The 18347-nt window shown below is 46.3% G+C and overlaps 1 protein-coding gene across 1 annotated transcript in view; it reads right to left on the bottom strand.

Moving 5' to 3' along the window:
* Window positions 1-17964, bottom strand: part of TRIM71 (tripartite motif containing 71) — a 59493-nt gene extending 41529 nt beyond the window's left edge. The window contains exons 1-2 of the mRNA XM_069770647.1: window positions 17751-17964; window positions 15188-16971 (exon numbers count right to left, since the gene is read on the bottom strand). Coding sequence (XP_069626748.1) covers window positions 15188-16096 — 909 coding nt within the window. The 5' untranslated portion in view covers window positions 16097-16971; window positions 17751-17964. The remainder of the gene's footprint in view (window positions 1-15187; window positions 16972-17750) is intronic.
* Between the last annotated feature and the right edge of the window lie 383 nt (window positions 17965-18347).

The raw sequence follows: 18347 nt of genomic DNA, 5'->3' as shown, positions 1-18347 counted from the left end.
AATTCAGAATTCAGTATTTAATCAACATTGTTTATTTGAATTTGGTCAAAACTAAGATCAGTAGGAAATATCTTGTCAATCCTCTTTTAGGGCATAAAAACTGAATTCCCTTGTGCCAGACATTACTTTCAGATGCCAGCACTGCTGCCAAATTGCCTGGTCAGCTGATCTAGCAAGGACAAAAGCCCATCTTAGCCTAATATATTTTCAAGCAAAGTATAGACAGAGATGGGTCAGAAAGAGTTGAGAGTCACAGAACCAAGTAGTACACCCCCCCTCTTCCTTTTCTTCCAGGGTAGAATCAGTAAACAATTAAGATTTCCATACAAAATCTCAAGTCTACAGTATGTGATATTAATACTTTCACCACAGAACCACCTGATTATTCTGAAACGCAGCATCAGAAAACATCACAAGAAACTAGAAGTATTTTTAAAAAGGTCAGGACAATGAGTAGCCAAGAGGTGGCAGTGTTTCTATCTGGTAAATAAGAAAAATACTAATTGTTTATAGCATTCTAGTCGGGTAGGTAGGAAGTCGTGGCATCCAACAGTGATACATTGCAAAGGGGCACAGATTTTAAACTGCTCCTGCCTCCCTTTCAGCTACAGCCCAGTTAAACTGAATAGCCTCTTCAGGCACTACATCCAGTTCTTGGTTAAAGCAATTGCTTTTAAGTAGCAGTAGTAGTATACTACTACAAACATCCAGATTAATAGTAACTGGATGCTTCTAGACAAGGTGGCAGCAATATTTTAGTGGTTTAGTAGGCTGCAATAAATGAAAGCATTGTAAGAGATTGTCTATACAGGTTTGTTTTTTTAACTTGACAAAGAATTCTCAGCTTCAGAATAAAGACTTTAGCTTTTCCAATTTGACTTAGATTTACAAAAGAGGAAGAGTAACTGTATAAATCAGTACTTAAATTTCACTTTGCATTTAAGCTAGCCTAAGGAAATCCCAAGGCTGCCTCACCTCTGAATTTTTAACATGGTTATTGAACACTGGAAGATGAAGTTTCAGTTCACATGTTCAGTGCAAAGGTCACAAGCTCTGCAAGACCATGATCAGAAACATTCCAGGGCAGTGTTGCTTAATTCATGGCAACAGCTTTATTTAACAAAAGCACTCAAGGAATGGTTTCCCTCCGTAACTCCATATGGGATCAAACATGAAACAAGTCAGCTTACTCCAAGAAGTGGCTTCTTTGACCACATGAGAGCTGGGTGTTTTGAGAATTTGTTTGGCTGGTTTTGTTTCTTTTTGTTTGTTTAAACTTTGATTTATAAAGGTCTTTCATATTGAAAGCATTTCTACCTAGTTGTAGTGGAAAAAGAGCCATGGTATACATATTTGGCAGGAATGTCTCCCCTGCTTGGAGGAAAACAGATACATGAAATGGGGAAAAACAACCCACACACCACGATATTCTGACTCTCACTGATTTAGGAGAGTACCTTTCAACAACAGCCATTTGCTCCTAGTGAACTGCTGGCAGCAGTTTGCCTGGGTCAGACAGGGGTCTCTGAAGAAGAGTTTCCTTTCTTAGATCACAAGTATAGTATTTTATATCTTTTCACATCATGCTGCTCAAAAGCATGTGCTACTTCATTAGAATATGGGCATCCAAAACAAGTTACTCAATTTACAGCTGTGGAAGTCACCTTGGATTATTTCCCCGTACTTCGGCTCCTTAGGGCAAGGGACTATGTAGCTGTCTGTAAAAGTATCTCCGCCACAGGAGCCAAATGGAAAATTGCCAATCTATTTCCAAAATGAGAATCCACTAATACAGGTGGCAGCTATTTCTTTGCACACACCTTAGGAAAATTCATACCAGCAAGCTTTGTAGTAAAATCATAAGCCACAACATAGAATGACATAATTGTTCTCAAAGCAAGGAATAAACCAAATTCTGTCAGCTCCCCAAGAAAAGACAACTAAAATAGGGTTACAATGAGAGTATACTCATTATCATGAGTAGTTAGTCAGATTTCTATCCCAGGGTAAGCCATATACAAATGCACTTGAATTCTGCAAGAAGGTAACACTCTTCTCATATGCTGAGGAATACCTGGAAGGGTAAACAAGATTTCCAAGACAGCATACCATTTCAGTCTCTCACCTGCTGATAGCATATTTGGATAGTACATAGTCATCTCAGCTGGTAGGTATCACTATTTTTTTATTTTGGTGTTTGTTTTAACATGCAACACTTCCTCTTTCCAATCTATCCCCTAGCTTATGAGAAGTGTTTCCTTTTAGGTTTCCTCCTCGGATGGTATTAAAATGAATTTAAACATCAAACAATAAAAACACTGATGAAAATACTGTAGTCTCTTCTAGCCAAGATGATATTAAATTTCATGCACTGTGTTATTTTCAGTTGAGACCATGTTTTTCTGTTGCTCATATTAGAAAACTAACATTAAAGAGTGTAAGACAGGACATCTTCAAGGCTTCCCCATGATAATTTTAGATACAAATCAAAGTGGAAGGATACCTTGTGGACCAGTTACTCCAGAACTAGATACACTATACAGCTTTCCATATTTTTTTCTGAAACAGCTGTATTGAACATTGGTGAGAATAAAACAGCAGTTCTGACAGGATACTGGTTCAATACATTATTCCTAGATTGATTAACTGTCAAGATTTATCTTTCATTTAGGAAAAAATAAGTCAGTCTTACTATGCTAGCCAAACCCTCATAAATACTATATAAAAACGATGTTAATATAGGTGTACTGACAATATATAATGAAGACAAATTAATACCAACAGAAAAAGCATATTACTAAACAGCTGAGATGAATGAACACATGCTCCATGTTTAGACAGTGACTTGCATGAGCAAAAAAAGAAGACTTAGAAGAGAGATGTTTAGTCACAAGCATGCTTTATAATGAAAAGCAGAACTATGGCTTTAACCAAAAATTCATTCAAAGCATCCAAGTTATTTAATTCCCTTTCAAAGTCTGGGTTGTTAGATTTAAGGCAGAGCTGGGGAAGGATTGGACAACAGAAAGGGAACTTCAGTACTTTTTCTCCTTCTTCCCTACAGCATCTTCAGCTGCAGGGTTGTCTGATTATTTCAGCCAGCCTGGCATTGGCTTTCTTCCCCTTAGATTTGAGCCAGTTCACCCTGCTACTTGTTGCTAATCGATGTGTGAAGGGATCAGATACAGAACGCAGATGGTCTCAAGGAGGCTCTAGCAGAAAGGAGGTGCGGATTTATATGACAAGGGATACCTGTGCCAAGGCTAGTGAAGCAACCAGCTGTTTTGTGTACGCCACTTTGCTTTGCCTGCATATCAAACACTATGTCACTTCCCCTTCCCCATGACGAATGCAACTTTCTGTGCCTGGATCCCGCTTGGAGACCCCACCATTGAGGGGTTTCATCAGCTTGAGGTGCTTCACAGCCCTGTTCTTTGCCGAATGGCGTAGGCTGGCATTAAGAATAGGTTTCAGAAGTGACATATACAGAATGAAAATGCTAACCTTGAATTGTATTTATGGGGACGTTACTTGAAAGGCATAACTTCTCTGGAAGAAACTGGTTGCCAAATGAGCCAGCTGAGCAAGTCCCCCACACAAAGTTTTTGTGGCTAGATGAGCAAATCGGAAACCAATTAAAATAAAGCTAGTGGGTAGTTTAACACCCTAAATTACTTCTATAACTATAAAAATTATGGTCTTTTCTGTAGATAAATAAAATTCAATTGCTTGCAGCATCTAAGGACTGAGATATGAAAATGAAAAACTGAAAGAATGGTTCAAGGTGATGATTTTTTTGTTCCAGTTTGTAAAAGTGAGCTTCATGGCAACACCTGCACTTTTAAATTAAGGTTCTTCCATTTCTACTCTCAATGTAGAAAGTTTTTGGCATTGTTGCCAAGAGACCAAGATAGGAACACTAGTAAATACTCTCAGTAATCACGTACTACTTGAACTCACTTCACTGACTCAGAGGCATAGGAAAAGTAATGAAAGAACTGACAAGGAAGCGTTCAGGTGAAAGAAGAGCCTTTGGATCTAATCCAAGCCAGAGCATATAGTATGCCACTACAAGCTTAAGTGGCCAGCCAAAGAACCCAACTGCTCCAGTCTTTGCAAAGACATGCTGACCTTACCTATACCCGGTCAATGCCAAAGGCTCATGGAAGGCAAAATGAATGTACACACGATGTTAATTTTAATTGCAGTGCTTCAGAACTTCCAGCAGAATCTGTCTAGTAGTTCTCTGGAAGACCTATCTTCCTAGATCATAAAGAAATTTTAATTGTAACTAGCAGCATCACATGCAATCAAAGCATACAATTGCTCCCTGAAAATACTATTTCAAGAGAAAGCCACTCTGAATGGAAGCCCCACCACCACCCCTTCAGGCTCACATGAACATTGCCTTAGAGGTTGTTCCACTTGTCTTTGGTACAAAGACAAAGAAGTTAGGCTGGCTTGACACAGCTGCTACTGTTTAGAGACTAACAGTTCAGATTCAGAGGTACTTACTGAACTACTTTTTGACAAGATGCAAAGATGGGATAACATCACCTTTTCGAGAAAGGCAATAACAAAGATAATATGTTTGTTTTGACAAGTCACAATTGTCTAAAACTTATCCCATCAAGTATAGCAAATTTGTATGCATCTGTATGCAGTCTGTCACTGGGAAGAGCACCTCTCAAGAGCAGCCTGAGGTTTGGAGCAGACAGCCCCCAGCAGCATGCCAGCTATGCTGAGGAAGTCAGTTCAAGACCCTCCAGGCTTGCTTCCACTCACACTAGCCTGCTTAGACTGCCCACTAACCATCCCACCACAGACCACACAGGCTAACTCAAGTAAGGGAGCCATGCTTCAGCAACAGAAAGCTCAAGGGTCATACGTTAGTCATCTCTGCTCTAGTGAGAGGCTCAGAGTCCTTGAAAAAATAAGTAATGCTAGAAAAGAGCAAAAGCTACCACGAAACAGTACTGTAGATTAAAATACACGTTGTCTAGAACAGAGAAACCTTCACTCTAAGAAAGGGCATGCTGTTACCTTTTGGGACACTGTCAGCTGCCACCATTTATAACCCTAGTCTAATTCCTAATTCTAATCTTATCAATGTTTCCATGATATTGGGGAGGGATTATTACATCCACTCCCTCACTTACAATTGTATTAAGTAGAAGAGGGGAAGAAGCAAGAAGAGTATTACATATTCCTCCTGTTACCATTTTATTAAGTACAAGAGCAGCACTGGGAAGACTGGGACCTCAGTGTTCCAGTAATTCTTCTGTACTTCATCCCCTCTAATTCCCTAATGTGGTGGTAGTTTGGTTATTTCTTTCAGGGTAGAATCCACTGCAGACCACTGCCTGACATTTCCACTTCTGAATTTTTTTTTGTTTTGTTTTTATTTTTTCATGAATTGTCCCTCCTCTCTTCCCAAAATATTTGCCCATCCATTTAAAAGCCTTTAACAGAAGTTGACACCAAATGCATTGTGTTGGGACACCATTGCAACATTACAGCTGCTTCTACAGTAGCTAGAGGGGGAAAAGTTGTATTTGTCACTTGTTCAGTCTAGTGTTCAGTCAATTCAATATGATGCAATAGATAATTTAGTTATCTGCACAATAGTTTCTATAACTTGCAAGCATTTCAGTGGGAGAATCACAATTTTCATCTTCCCCTACAAATAACCATTGTTCTCTGAAGGGAGATGGTTCTTACAACAACTTTAGCTGGCTTGCTTATCAGTCATCAATTAAAGAAAATCTGGCTTCCAATTTGCTCATCCAGCCACAAAAACCGTGTTTAGGACACACTCAGCTGGCTCATTTGGCAACGAGTTTCTTACAAAGAAGTCATGCCTTTCTCAAGTAACATCCTTGTATGGATCAAGTATTCCTGAAATTTGAGTGACTTTGTCTAGCAGCCTGCAGACCCCCTTCACGCTCCAACTTCAATGTATTAAATCTCCAGTGCCTTTGGGCACACCATATATAGCAGTGGGGGCGGGGTGTGCGGCAGGGGGGTGAAATTTAACTCTTTCCCAGCATTGCTTTTAAAGGAAAAAGAAGGCTTGGAGGCATGATTCTTTCCATTCTCTAACAAGTTTTGCCTCAGAGTAACGGATTTGCTCTGCCTCACATAAACATGCACTTACTAGAATGTTTTCAAACTATATAGTTGACTTCCAAACCATAGAAAGACACAGCAACAGCAAGCTCCTAGAAGCTACCTGATTGTTATCTCTTACGCCCTCAATCACCTAGCATGGCATTACTCAAGGTTACAGAAAATCAGGAATAGTAAGTACCCCTGTCAGGCGACAGGGACCAGTTCACTGGCGATGCGCAGACTGCACTACCAACCCTTACATAAGACAGCAGCATTCCCTAGTCCCTTGATGCAGCACTAGGTTGGATTACGAAGCTTAAAGGCATCCATAATGCAGACAGCTTTCAAGCTCTGCTCACACCAAAGTTTTAAGGCTAGGGATTTTTATATTGTACACGTAACTGTCTGACAGTGTGAATGGCATGAGTAACAAGAAGCACTGAAGTGAAGGGGGAGGGAAAAAGGGGAGGATTTGAAGTTTGATAGCTGACATTTTCCCCTAAATAATAGTTTGCCTTTTGTTAACCAAGAGCAGCTGAACAAAAGGCTGTATAAAATTAGTCTTCTAGCACATGCCTGCCACTGTGGACAGCAAGTACCTAAACATGCAAATGGAACTCTTAAAACCCAAGACAACATGGGACAAGGGGAAGATACAACAAACTCTAACATTACCATCCAAGGATCCTGTTGAAGTTCCATTTCTGAGTCTCAGGTCCCTGCCAGCCTTTTAATCCAGCCAAACACAGTATTTGGTAGTTCTGTACATTCGCAATACCTTAACTAGGGAAAGGAAATATTTACAGTAGATGGTAGTTTATAACAACATCGGCTATCCACAAAATGTATGGGATGGGCATGTAATACAAGCAAACAACTAGAAAAGATAAGGTTTAGCAAACTTGACAAAATACCTTTAAATATTTTGGTTATGCATGGAGACCAACATTAAAGGGAAAATGATGCAACACAAGTTTAGCTATTACCTTTAGCTCACTAAAGGACCCTTCTTCCCCCAAAGCACTGAGATCCAAGGTCAGGCAGTCGCATTCTGACAGTCCTGGAAAGTACTGGTACCGAGCACCTTGGGGATTACTTGCGTGATCTTAGTAAAGATTACACCATAGTAACAAACAGGAGTAAGACATAACTACTGAGGTAACAACAGGACAACAGCCTTTGATTGGATTAATCTGTCCATTTCAGAACAAGTTTAAGATATTCCACATTTCTTTGTTCAGCAAGAGACTATTTCCACTATAGCACTGAAGACATACTTCACAGTCCCCAAAATTTTAAATATTCACCTCTGAGAAGTAAGCTGCACCCACTGCTAGTGAGACAAGTTTAGAGATTGCCTCAAGTTGCCTACCTACTGCCGGAAGGTAAGCCATTTTCTCCAAGTCAGCACCAGTGCAGAGGCATATAGTACAAAGTATGCAGAATCATAGAACAATAAGCTTCTCATTTAAAGTTTCCAGTTCAAGTCTTAGTCATTTCAAAAATATTTCACCTACATATGTAGGAAAACTGCTGACCAGACATCATCCTATCCAACAAGCTCACCATCTGAGGTTTTAGAAATGCATGTTATACACTCAAGTGAAATAACAGGAATGGAGCTCTTATTTCTTACAGCTGAACATGTAGCTATGCATTAATTCTTGTGAGGAAGTGGCAGCATTGCACACATTCAAGAGGCAGCACAGTAGGAAAACACAGAACATATAATCGTGAGCCTCTTCTGTGGGTACCGAGTTTTACCCCTTTCCATACTAAACAGCTAGAGCATTCAAAGCTGGTCAGCATTTTTAGTTCCTAAATAAGAGTATTAGCTGTGGACTCCACAGTTGAAAATTTTGTTATTTTGCTGAGGGCTGATAAAGAGGAAGAAAAGTAGCTTAGAGTCAAAAGAACTTCAGGAAAGAAGTACCACTGCTGTATTAGCCACATAAAATTTCTCTTTTTTTAAGGTGGAAGGGGGAAGGGGAAAGAGGAAGAGAAAGTTGTCCAAAGTAATATTGCATAGTAAGAAAGCTTTTGAACTCCAGTTTGAAACCAGTTAGCAGATAGTATTGCTCTGATTCTTTAACATGTTTTTGTTGTACTCCTGCGACTTTCAAAATTGGTTTGGATGCACGAGCAGTTTGTTAGATAAGAGGCCCAAACCCATCCCACCCACATAGCCCTTCAACAAGCACAGCCCAGGACAGTAGAAAACAACCCGTGGAAGGAGCTGCAGCTGAGCCCATGATGAGAACAGCTAAAACAAGGACATATGCCTAATATATTTTAGGATCAAGGACATCCATTCATTACATTAACCAATACTTGCATTGCCAGGCAGTAGTCTCGCTCCCATCCAGTACTTCTACACTTTAATTAAGACTTAGAATGATAGGGTAAAAGCATTACTAAAAATTACGTACTACATAATTATGATCCGAGATTATATTTGTAACTGCCCTATTGAAAGTGGTTTACAGCTAAAGACAATAAACCCCTTCTGTGAAATCTTATCTGTGGTAACATTAGTCCTGCATTTGGTGCATTGTTCGTACAGCTTAAGATCCGTGCTCTCAACACATCATGATTCTTTGTCTGCTGGTAAGACACCACAACTTTGCAGGAAGGAAGGGAGTATGGGAGGAGAACTAGGAAGAGACAGGGTCAAGACAGTATTGAAAGAGGAATGATACCTTCTTAACTTTAAAACAGAGGAACTAGGTAGTTTTCCTCTAAGGAAACATGGTCTAGCAAAAGCATGTTTACATGCTCTGAAGATTTAGCTGAAGATTAACTCCTATACATGATGCAAGATTTCATGACTAAATTGAAGCAAAAATTCAGTCAGACCCTCTCTCCAAGTTATGAGATACACTTCAAGACATCAGTTTTAACAAAGCTGAAGTTAGAAAAAATTGTCAGTATACAATAAGACTAGTTTCATGCCTATTTATTGTATGTACATCTCCAGTCCTACCTTCTCAAGGAAGTTGTTAAAACCTCAAGAGATCTATGCTGCAGCCTGCAAGTTTCTACTATATTGATATTGTTAGTTCTTCAAAGATGTTCTCAAAGTAAAAACAGTCCAGGAAAGTTGCCTGAACAGACAAGGCACTTCTGTTTCTTCCAATTTTTACTCAGGAAACTATCTGAAATCATGTTTAATTAGGCCAGTAGTGTAATGGTATCAGATTATCACCAGAAAAAACAAACAACAACAAAACCCCCACAAAACAAAACGCCAACAACTTTGCTGTATTTACCCTAAAATGTTGAGAGTATTTGAACATCAATCCCAGCAAAGCAGGGGAAAGGAAGGAAGGTTTTGATTCTGTCCAGTATGGTATTAAAGCTGTTTTAAGCCCAGCAAAGTTTTCATTCTCTTACAAAAGAGCAGTGAAATAAAATACCTTTACACACAGGGAAGAGCCAGGAGCTAAAGTTATGCTGGGGAAGGGGCATAAAAGGAAAGTAAGGCAAAGTAATCTAAGAGGTGACCTGTTTAGCACCAGATCTGAACATTATTTGTAAGTAAAAAGTGTGAAATTAGAGATTATTAAAACCCACCATCATTCTAAAGATGTTAAGTCCACATCACATAGACCATGTATGAACAAAACAACTTACTGCCCTTCTTTCTTCGCCAGGAAAAATTTAAAAAGGAAAACACAAACATCAGTAACTGAATCCAAAGTGCCGTCTTCAGACTGGGCACCTGCATGTGTGTTTGATATCAGAAGAAAAAAAGACACAGTAAGTACAATAAATGAAGGGTGCATCAGTATAAAGAAGTATATGCAGTTTCTTACATAGACTGGAAGTATTAATTTCTGTAGGTGATGTGCACATTGTCCTCTAAAGCTGAAACTACAGCAGCAACACAATAAAGTATTACATATTAAGACCAGCACCTCCAGAATGCACTCCTACAAGTTTTAATCATTTTGTTAGGAGGTAAAAAACCCTAGCCATTAGAAAAATGAACAGCAAGAGCCTGCATCACATTTGTATCATGTACTGCAGTTTCATATAAATAGCCCTTGAGCAAGAGACACAGAAGCGGGGACACAGGCATATTCCCTTTTTGTTAGCCAACTGTTTTGGTGAGACATGTGGGTGGACAGCGTTAAGGGCACCATGGAGTAAAGCTCAGGGTTTGGCAGCAATGGCAAGCCATTACACAAAAGGGACCATAGCTAACCTACCCTTCCTTCCTAGCCACACTATTCCTCCTTTTCCCTCATACCAGTTCAATTTGGGCCAGATTCCTCTGCAATTCAAATAAACTTACATCAATGCTAGAAGGAATAAGGGAAAAAAGTTTTCCATCAAGTTCAGCAAGATAAATTGGCTCACAGAAGCATCTCCTGAGTGCACACAAGCAAGCCTGGTGAGAATAGAGGAGGAAGTGAGATCTCCTTCTTTGAGTAGCCATGAGATGTTAAGACAGCTCACTCCCTTATTGTGAAACCAGAGCTTTACCCTCCTACATTAGAGCAGCTTAGGTATAAATTCAATCAGTAAATTTAGCCAAGGTACCAAATACGTAGCTTTCAGTTCAGCTGACAGTTACGTGTTTGAATGCCTTCCCCTATGCATACACAAGTTGCATCTTTTACAGTCTCTGAGACAATAAGGAGAAGTGTAATTTTGTTGTAGTCTAAAAAGACAATAAATGCAGGAATATATGCAACTCCAGAATTCAATATAGCAATCTAATTTTAGCCAGTCTTGTCCATGTGCACTGATATCCCCATGAGCCATTTCAACTCACTGATCTGGCAAGAAACTTTTGAGTTTGTGAATTAGTGTGATCAGTGAAGAATCTGACCAAAGCCAGAACTGATGCAAGCAAAAGGAAGGAACAGCATGGCTAAGGGCAAGGGGAGAAAGAACTCTGAAAATCCTTTCTTGCAGTGAGGGGAGCCATGGTGCTACAGGGTTTGCCTTGTACTCTATGAACCACTTCTAAAATGGAATCTATAAAGCAATATGAGAACTAGGGGGTCACAGACCATTAAGTTGACTGAATTTGGCAACTCTGCTCTTTCCTTAGAAAGCATCAGAAGTCTGCTATTGAACTGTTCTGACCATCCACCACTGTCATCACCAAGTGGTACTAAAGCATGTTGCAGCTGAGAGTCGGCATGAAGGAAACCCCACATTATTTAACTCGAGACTTGTGGCCTCTTCCACTTTCTGCAACAGCAAACTCATTTGAATTCAGGTAGTTTATCTATACAAGCCAAGTATTGTACAGTTGTTCCAACATTTTCTAAGCATCTGGTTTGGTTTGCAGCCTATTATTGAGAATTCTATGAAAAGAAAAACAGAGGTGCTCCGTCTGAGAGATGAGACAATCAAGCACACTTTGACATATCAGTTAGCATATTTGATTTAATTATGGATAGACTAAGGTAAAACCTTTTTCAAGTTTACAGTCTTGTTCTAGCAGCTTTTATGACATTACTACTGTATGGACAGAATTATCAATGTTAGAACAAACATAGTCACACAGAAGAAAGTTTTCAGGGTTGCAACACAAATATTGCTACATTTGTAGAATGCTTTGAAACATCTGACTGAGATTAAGCATTTCCCTTGCTGCCCTGATAGCATTTTACCTCGGACAGAGCAGTTCCAAGAGGTAAGCAACCGGAGTGGGTTTCAACAGCAGCTCTATGACAAAAAAAAGAAGATTGGCTTTTGCTCCCCCCTCTATTCCCCCCCCCCGAATAGTCTACTTGCTTTCCTTTCAGGCATCACTGTAGTTATTTGCAGGCACCAGCCACCCTGAAATCAGTGTTCAGAGTTCCACTTTCTTTAATGTTTGCCACTACAGTAACAGTCAATATTCTCTGTTGTCAGTGACTGTATGTACTCATAGCACACAACAGGTTACTGTTGTTTTACAGGAGTCAACAGCTCAACTGAGACCAGAACCAGCTCAACTAAAAAGAGACTGCTCCAGACATCCCAGTAAAGAGCTGAAATCTGCATTTCTCTGCACTGAAAGGATAAGCAACCATATTGATCTTGTCTTGGAAATGTGTATCTGTAGTCTTGTTTTGAGACTTGGAACACCCAGTAAGTAACCACCCACAGTGCTATTTCCCTCCTCACTTGAGGGAGTCTCAAAATGGGGGTGGAAGGAGGGAGAGTTACGGGGAATGGACAGTGCTTCCCAGGAGGAGGGGTGGAAAGACCAGAGAGGAACAACCAAAAGTAACAAGTGAGGTAGTGATGTTGGAAGGACATTAGTTATGTTGTAGGTATACAGGTAGAAAATAAGGGAGCCAGCTGCTTTGGCCCAGAAAAGCCCCAGGGACAGGGTCGAACTCCTTATAACTGATCTCAAACAGGGTGGATACATTCTGGGGAAGAACTCCACATCCGAGAGAACTACTATTCTAGCAGCTTACAGATGAGATCTGCCTGTGCTCAAACTTACCTGCATGACATTAGTCTGAGGAAATATCCTGCTCTGTCACCAGCTTTTCCCACTTACATACTGAGCAGAACCAGAGTGTATAGCTACTAATATTAAGCTTCCATTCCAGCCTTGCATTTTGTTTGTTTTTACACTATTAGCCAAAAAAAAGTACTTAGTGCATCACTTAAGTACTCTCTTGGAAGGCTGCCTTTCTATTATCGTTCATTTTATGAGGCTGTAAATAGCATTCTTAGAATTAAACAAGCAATAACCCTCACAGTTTTGCAGCCACCCTTTCTCAGAAAAAACCTGTACACCTCGCCCACATTTTTAGTGGAAGTGAGAAAGATTTACAGTATAAACTGTTCCCAACAGTCAATGTATCTCTCAAACACTTCCCCTTGACTGAGTAATAGATACTTGCAAATGCTGATCAGGCACACCCACATTAAGGAACCACCAAAACTCACTAATCAAGAACAGTAGTAGATCATTAATTTGCAGAATAAAAGCCTTTCTCAACAGGAGCTGAAGCTTGAAAATGCTCACTTGTTTTAAAGCAATTTCTAGGTCTACAGGACGCAAGGACACCCAAAACTAATCCTAAGAGACACGTACTCTTTTCAATGCACACTGTTGAAAATAAAATTAGTTATGCAAAATAAATTAACAAGCTTTTTTAGAAGTCACTTCTAGAAAAACTGTATAGTTTAAGCAAGGCTAGAATGTCTTTTTTCCCTTTGCAATTTAAGCTTTTAAGTCTACAAAATCCCTTGGAGCTCCTGCCCCAGCTACTCTTCACCAAGTGGTGGAGAATACATCTGCTTTAGAAGCTGGATATTCTACACTACAACCAACACCTCTCCACTGTTTCATTTTACACACTTCAACAAGAAGTTTTGTCGTACTGATAACACGAGAACTAGAAGCTTTTTAGCCCATACCACAAGTCCAAAGTTATACTCCAAAGTGAGTGCAGAAACACAGCTTTTTTTTAGCCTACTAAGAATACCATGCTTCATTTCATTCTGGCATTCAGTATTACATATGTTCTTTAGGAAGCCCACTAGCAGGAAGATACTTAGATACCACAAAAAACTGTAAGCAGCCCAACTGCCTTAAGATTGCTGGGGGTTTTGTTTGTTTCGTTTTTATTTGTTTTTTTTTAAACTTCCTTGCCCCTCAAGCACACCCCACCCCCAAAAGTAATTAAGGTTTTTCTTTTTCCACAAAATTCATCCTTTGTCCTGACACTAGCAACTTTAAGAAACAGAAAAAGCTCTTCCAGAGCTTTCTAGAAAACTATTTCAGAGGTTCAACAGCATTGGAGGACATAGGAAAAGATGACAAAGGCATCACCACACTTCACTAGGCTAAACACCTTCATCTATCAGTTAAGCAAGCATCCCACAGAAAACTCAGTACTACCCTGTCCTCAGGCAGGTTTTTCCCCTGAAGTGGCTTGTTGTGCTGTTGGATTTCATACTGGGAGGAAACTACCTCCAACACTGAAGTTACTGGAAAATTCCAGCAAAATCCCCCGCATTGACCCCCCAGAGCAGAAAGGGGGGGGAAAACAGCAGACGGCCATTTTCCAGTTCCAGATGAAAATCAAGTTGCAAACCATCACAGCAAGAAACTATGTCCCAATGAAACTTAAGACACTTCCAGCACATTTTGAAGAAGCCGCAGCCTCTTTCAGATCTGTGAAACAATACTTAGGATCATCAGAAACAAAACTTGTGAGCAAAGCTTTTTAAATGAAGACTATGTAAAGCAAGTTCCCATTCTTGTGTGGGTAAAGTTCTCGTTTGCACCAGAGAGGCAGCTAAAATGCTACCCAAAAACAGGAGATGTAGCCGGTATAGGCGAGGGTGAATGAACATCTTTGCTGACTTTGACTACCTTTAATAAAAAAGTCCTTTGCTCGTTACAGTTATCTGCCTTCCCTATTTATTCGTTTGTTGTTTGGTTTTTTTTCTTCTTCGACGGGTTACACGCCGAACACGGTACAGAACAGACTCCACGCAGTAATTTTAACTCTGCATTAGAAACATTAGGAGCCTGGGGGACTCCGGACTTCTCTCGCCCGCACCTCCACGGTCTCGCCGCCCCTCGGTACGCGCCCGACAAGCTCCCCCAGAAAGGCAGCGCCCGCAGCAGCCCCACGCCCCCGCCGCACGCCGCGTTAGCGGCTTCCCGCCGCGCACGGGCAGCCCGAGGCTGCGACGACCGCCTCCCGGGACAGCGGCTCCCGCACCTCGCAGCGGCACACGCGCACCCCCGGCTCACCTCCTCCTCCTCCTCCCGGGCGGCGGCGCGGAGCGGTGCCCGGAGGCAGCGGAGCGCCCGGGGACGCCGCCGCCCGCCCGCCCACCCACCCCCGGCCCGTTAACGGCTCCCGCCGCACCCACCCCGCCCCTCCGAGCCCACCCCCGGCCCCCGAGCCCCGCGGGGCGGCCAAGACCCGAGGGCCCCCGCGGGCGGAGGAAGCGCCGCGGCCGCTCCCCGCCGCCGCCCGCCCCTCAGGGCCGGCCCGCCCGCCGCGAGGGTGCGAGGCGGGCGGGGGCCCTCTGGCGCCGGCGAGGGGCGGGAGCGCGGCCGCCCCCTCCCGCGCCGCTCCGCGCCGCGGCTCACCTCGTCGTCGTGGTGCTGGCAGTAGCTGGCCCGGTCGGGGAAGACGGAGAGGATGTTGTAGGGCGAGGCGGGGAAGGGCGGGCTGAGGGCGAGCGGCGCGGCGGGGCCGGCGGCGGCGGCGGCGGGGCCGGCGGCGGCGGCGAAGCGCTCGATGAAGTGGTCCTTGGTGAGGCGGACGCGCTGGTGCGCCCGCACGCAGTTGTCGCACAGGTGCTCCTGGCAGTCGAGGCAGCGGGAGCTGGCGGCGTTGCCCTCGTCGCAGGAGCTGCAGCGGGGCTCGCCCTGCCGGCTGTGGGGCCGCCGCAGCAGGAGCGCCGCCGAGCCGCCGCCGCCCGAGGAGGAGGAGGAGGACGACGACGTCGAGGAGGGCGCGGCCGAGGCGGCGGCGGCGGCGGGCGAGGAGCCGGCGGCGCGGTGCGGAGGCGGCGGCGGGCGGCCGTGGTGGCGGTTGTTGCCGCCGCCGCCCCCCCCTCCCGCGCCGGAGCCGGCGGCGGGGCCGGCCCCGGCGGCGCGGCCGTTCTTCTGCTCGTCGGCGGCGGCGGCCACCACGACGACGTCCAGCAGGTTGCTGAGGAGGAAGTTGGAGGAGGGCAGCGCGTCCATGCCCGAGGGCTCCGAGATCACCACCTTCTGGTCGCAGATGGGGCAGCGCAGCTTGAGCGCGTCCCCCGCGCCGGGGTGCCGCTGCGCCTCCAGGCACTGGCGGCAGAAGGCGTGCAGGCAGGGCAGGACGTGGAGCCGCCGCGGCGGGCCCCCGCAGGAGGAGCCGCCGCCGCCGCCCCCGGAGGAGCTGGAGGTCTGCGAGGAGGACGACGAGGTGGAGGAGTTGGAGGAGAGGGGAGCCGGCGAGCCGCACATCTCCTTGCACAGCGGGCAGATCTGGAAGTCGGACTCGGGAAACGAAGCCATTTGCGATGGGCCTGACTCCCCGATGGGGCGGCGAGGGGGGCAAAAAAAAAAGCCAAAAAAAAAAAAGTATCTCCCCTCCCTCACAAAAAAAAAAAAGCCAACGGCAAGAAAAACGGGGGGGTGGTGAAACACAGGAGGCGGGGGGCGTTTGGAGCAGCGCGGGGAGAAGGTAGTTCTGCAAGCGGCTTACGAGCAAGCTGGCATCGATCAGTCGTTTTGCCAAGTGGGATCGATTGGCCGGTTTTGCAAATACGGTGTCATCGATCCGACGGTCTGCAGGGAGCTGGATCCTCGCCTCGTACCTCGCTGCTGCCGGGCTTGCTGCTGCAGGAGGCGGGGGGGGGGAGGGCGGGGGGGCGTATTTTTGGTATCAAGGTGTAGCTGTCCCGTTCTCTCTCAGCAAATGGATCCTCTCTTCCCTCACATGTACTTAACCCCCGATCCCCCGTTGCATTAGACAAATTGTATCGATTCCCGGACGGGTCAATACCTCACACAGTCTTCTCATTTCCCCCTTGGGTCAGCAGTTTGACAACGCGGTTTGGTTACTTGTCTTCTTCCTAAACAGAAAGTGCATGGGCGCCAATCGCCCGATCCCCACCGCATCCAGCGGGGACCGGACCTCTGTCCGCCGGGGCTCGGCTCCGGTTCCCACGGCCGCAGGACGGGGTCGGGGCGCCGGGGTGGCAGTGCAAGTCCCTCTTGGCCGGGCGGGGAGGACGCGGGTGGGGGGCAGCAGGGCTTTAACTCAAGTTTCTCTCTTTCTTCTTGGGGCGTTGGGTTTTTTCCTCTTTTCCTTTAAACCTGTGCTTGTCGGGGGGGAAGGGGAAATTTCGTTTCAGTTCCCCCCTCCACTTTTGCAATCCAGAGCAGCTCTAGGAGAGAGAGAGGCACTGAAACACAGTGGCCAGGCAGACTTCTCCGGCTCCAGTCCTCCCCCGCCGACGCCTGCTCCACCACCGCATGACTGGGGGGTGGGGATGGAGGGCGGCGTTGGTGCCCACCCCACCGGCAGAGACTCGCGCTGGCGGGACGCGGAGGAGCAGGAGGAGGTGGGAAGGGAAGGGAAGGAGAAAAGGGCTCCGGGGACGGCTAAGAGCAGCAGTCCCCTCTCGGAGTCCCGGCGGACGCCTTCCTTTCAGCGGGGCTCCCCGCGGAGGGCAGCGCCGAGCCCGCAGCGGCCCCGCCACACGCGGTGCCCGGCGGCTCTCCCGGCCGGCGGCGGGCCGGTCAGCGCCGCGGGCTCGGCGCGGCTCGCACACGCTGCGGCGGCCGCGGCCGGGCAGAGGAGCAGCGGCAGGTCCCCGCCGGCCGCCCTGAATTATTCATGGGGGGTGTATTATATTCGCTCGCACAAATTGGAGCCGCTGTGCAATGCTATCCGAGAGCGCTACGCTCGCTCGCCCCCTCCTCCTCCTCCTCCTCTCCGGTTCTCGCTCGCTCTGAGCCCCTGCAGCGCCTAGGATCACATTTCCTTTGTCATCTCGCCTCTTCGCGTGGTGTTTTATTGAGAAAACAAAAATAATATAAAACCCGAAGAGGGGGAGGGAGGAGGGGAGAAAAAGCAGCAAAAACCGAGACGCCCGCCTCCCCCACGATCTGCCGAGCCGGAGCCCACCGGCCCCCGGGGGGTGAATTAGCAGGAATTACTCACTGATGCGGCAGCACCGTCCCGGGCGGCGTGGGATCCGGGGAGAGCCATCGCGCCGGGCGCCTTCCCCCTGCCTGGCGGGGTGCGGAGGGGCAGAGCCGGGCGGCCCGGCCCTCGGACGGGGGGGGGAAGGGAGGGAGGGAGGGAGGGAGCTGGCTCGCTCGCTCAGGGCGCGGGGCAGCGCATGGCCCGCCTCGGCGTGGCCCGCAGGGCTGGCGGCGGCGCTGGCTCCGGCCCCGCTGCGGCCGCCGGCACTGGGGCGGCGCGGCGTGCGGGAGCCTTTTAAGCTCCGACGGCGCGGGCTGACTTCCGCCCGGCTGCGGGGGGCGGCCGGGGGGCGGCGGCGGCGGGCAGGAAACATTCGCCCTCCTCCTGCCCGACCTGCCCCCATCCGCCCGCACCCGGCCCCCGGTTCTGTGATATCGCCGTTTTCGGCGCCGGCGGCTCCCCCCGCCCCGCTGTGGTTGGACGCGCGGCGGCCGCGGCGATCGCCAGCCCGCCCCCCGCCCTGCTCCGGCGTGAGATGCGAGCGGGGGCTGCGGGGCCGTTCTTTGGAAGCATCGGGGCGTTAACGCAGCTTTAACCGTGCAGCGCGGCCGC

This window comes from Haliaeetus albicilla, chromosome 2 (assembly GCF_947461875.1).
Source record: "Haliaeetus albicilla chromosome 2, bHalAlb1.1, whole genome shotgun sequence".
Lineage (NCBI taxonomy): Eukaryota > Metazoa > Chordata > Aves > Accipitriformes > Accipitridae > Haliaeetus > Haliaeetus albicilla.
Note: the sequence above shows the minus strand (reverse complement) of the source record. Positions and strands in the feature narration are given on the sequence as shown.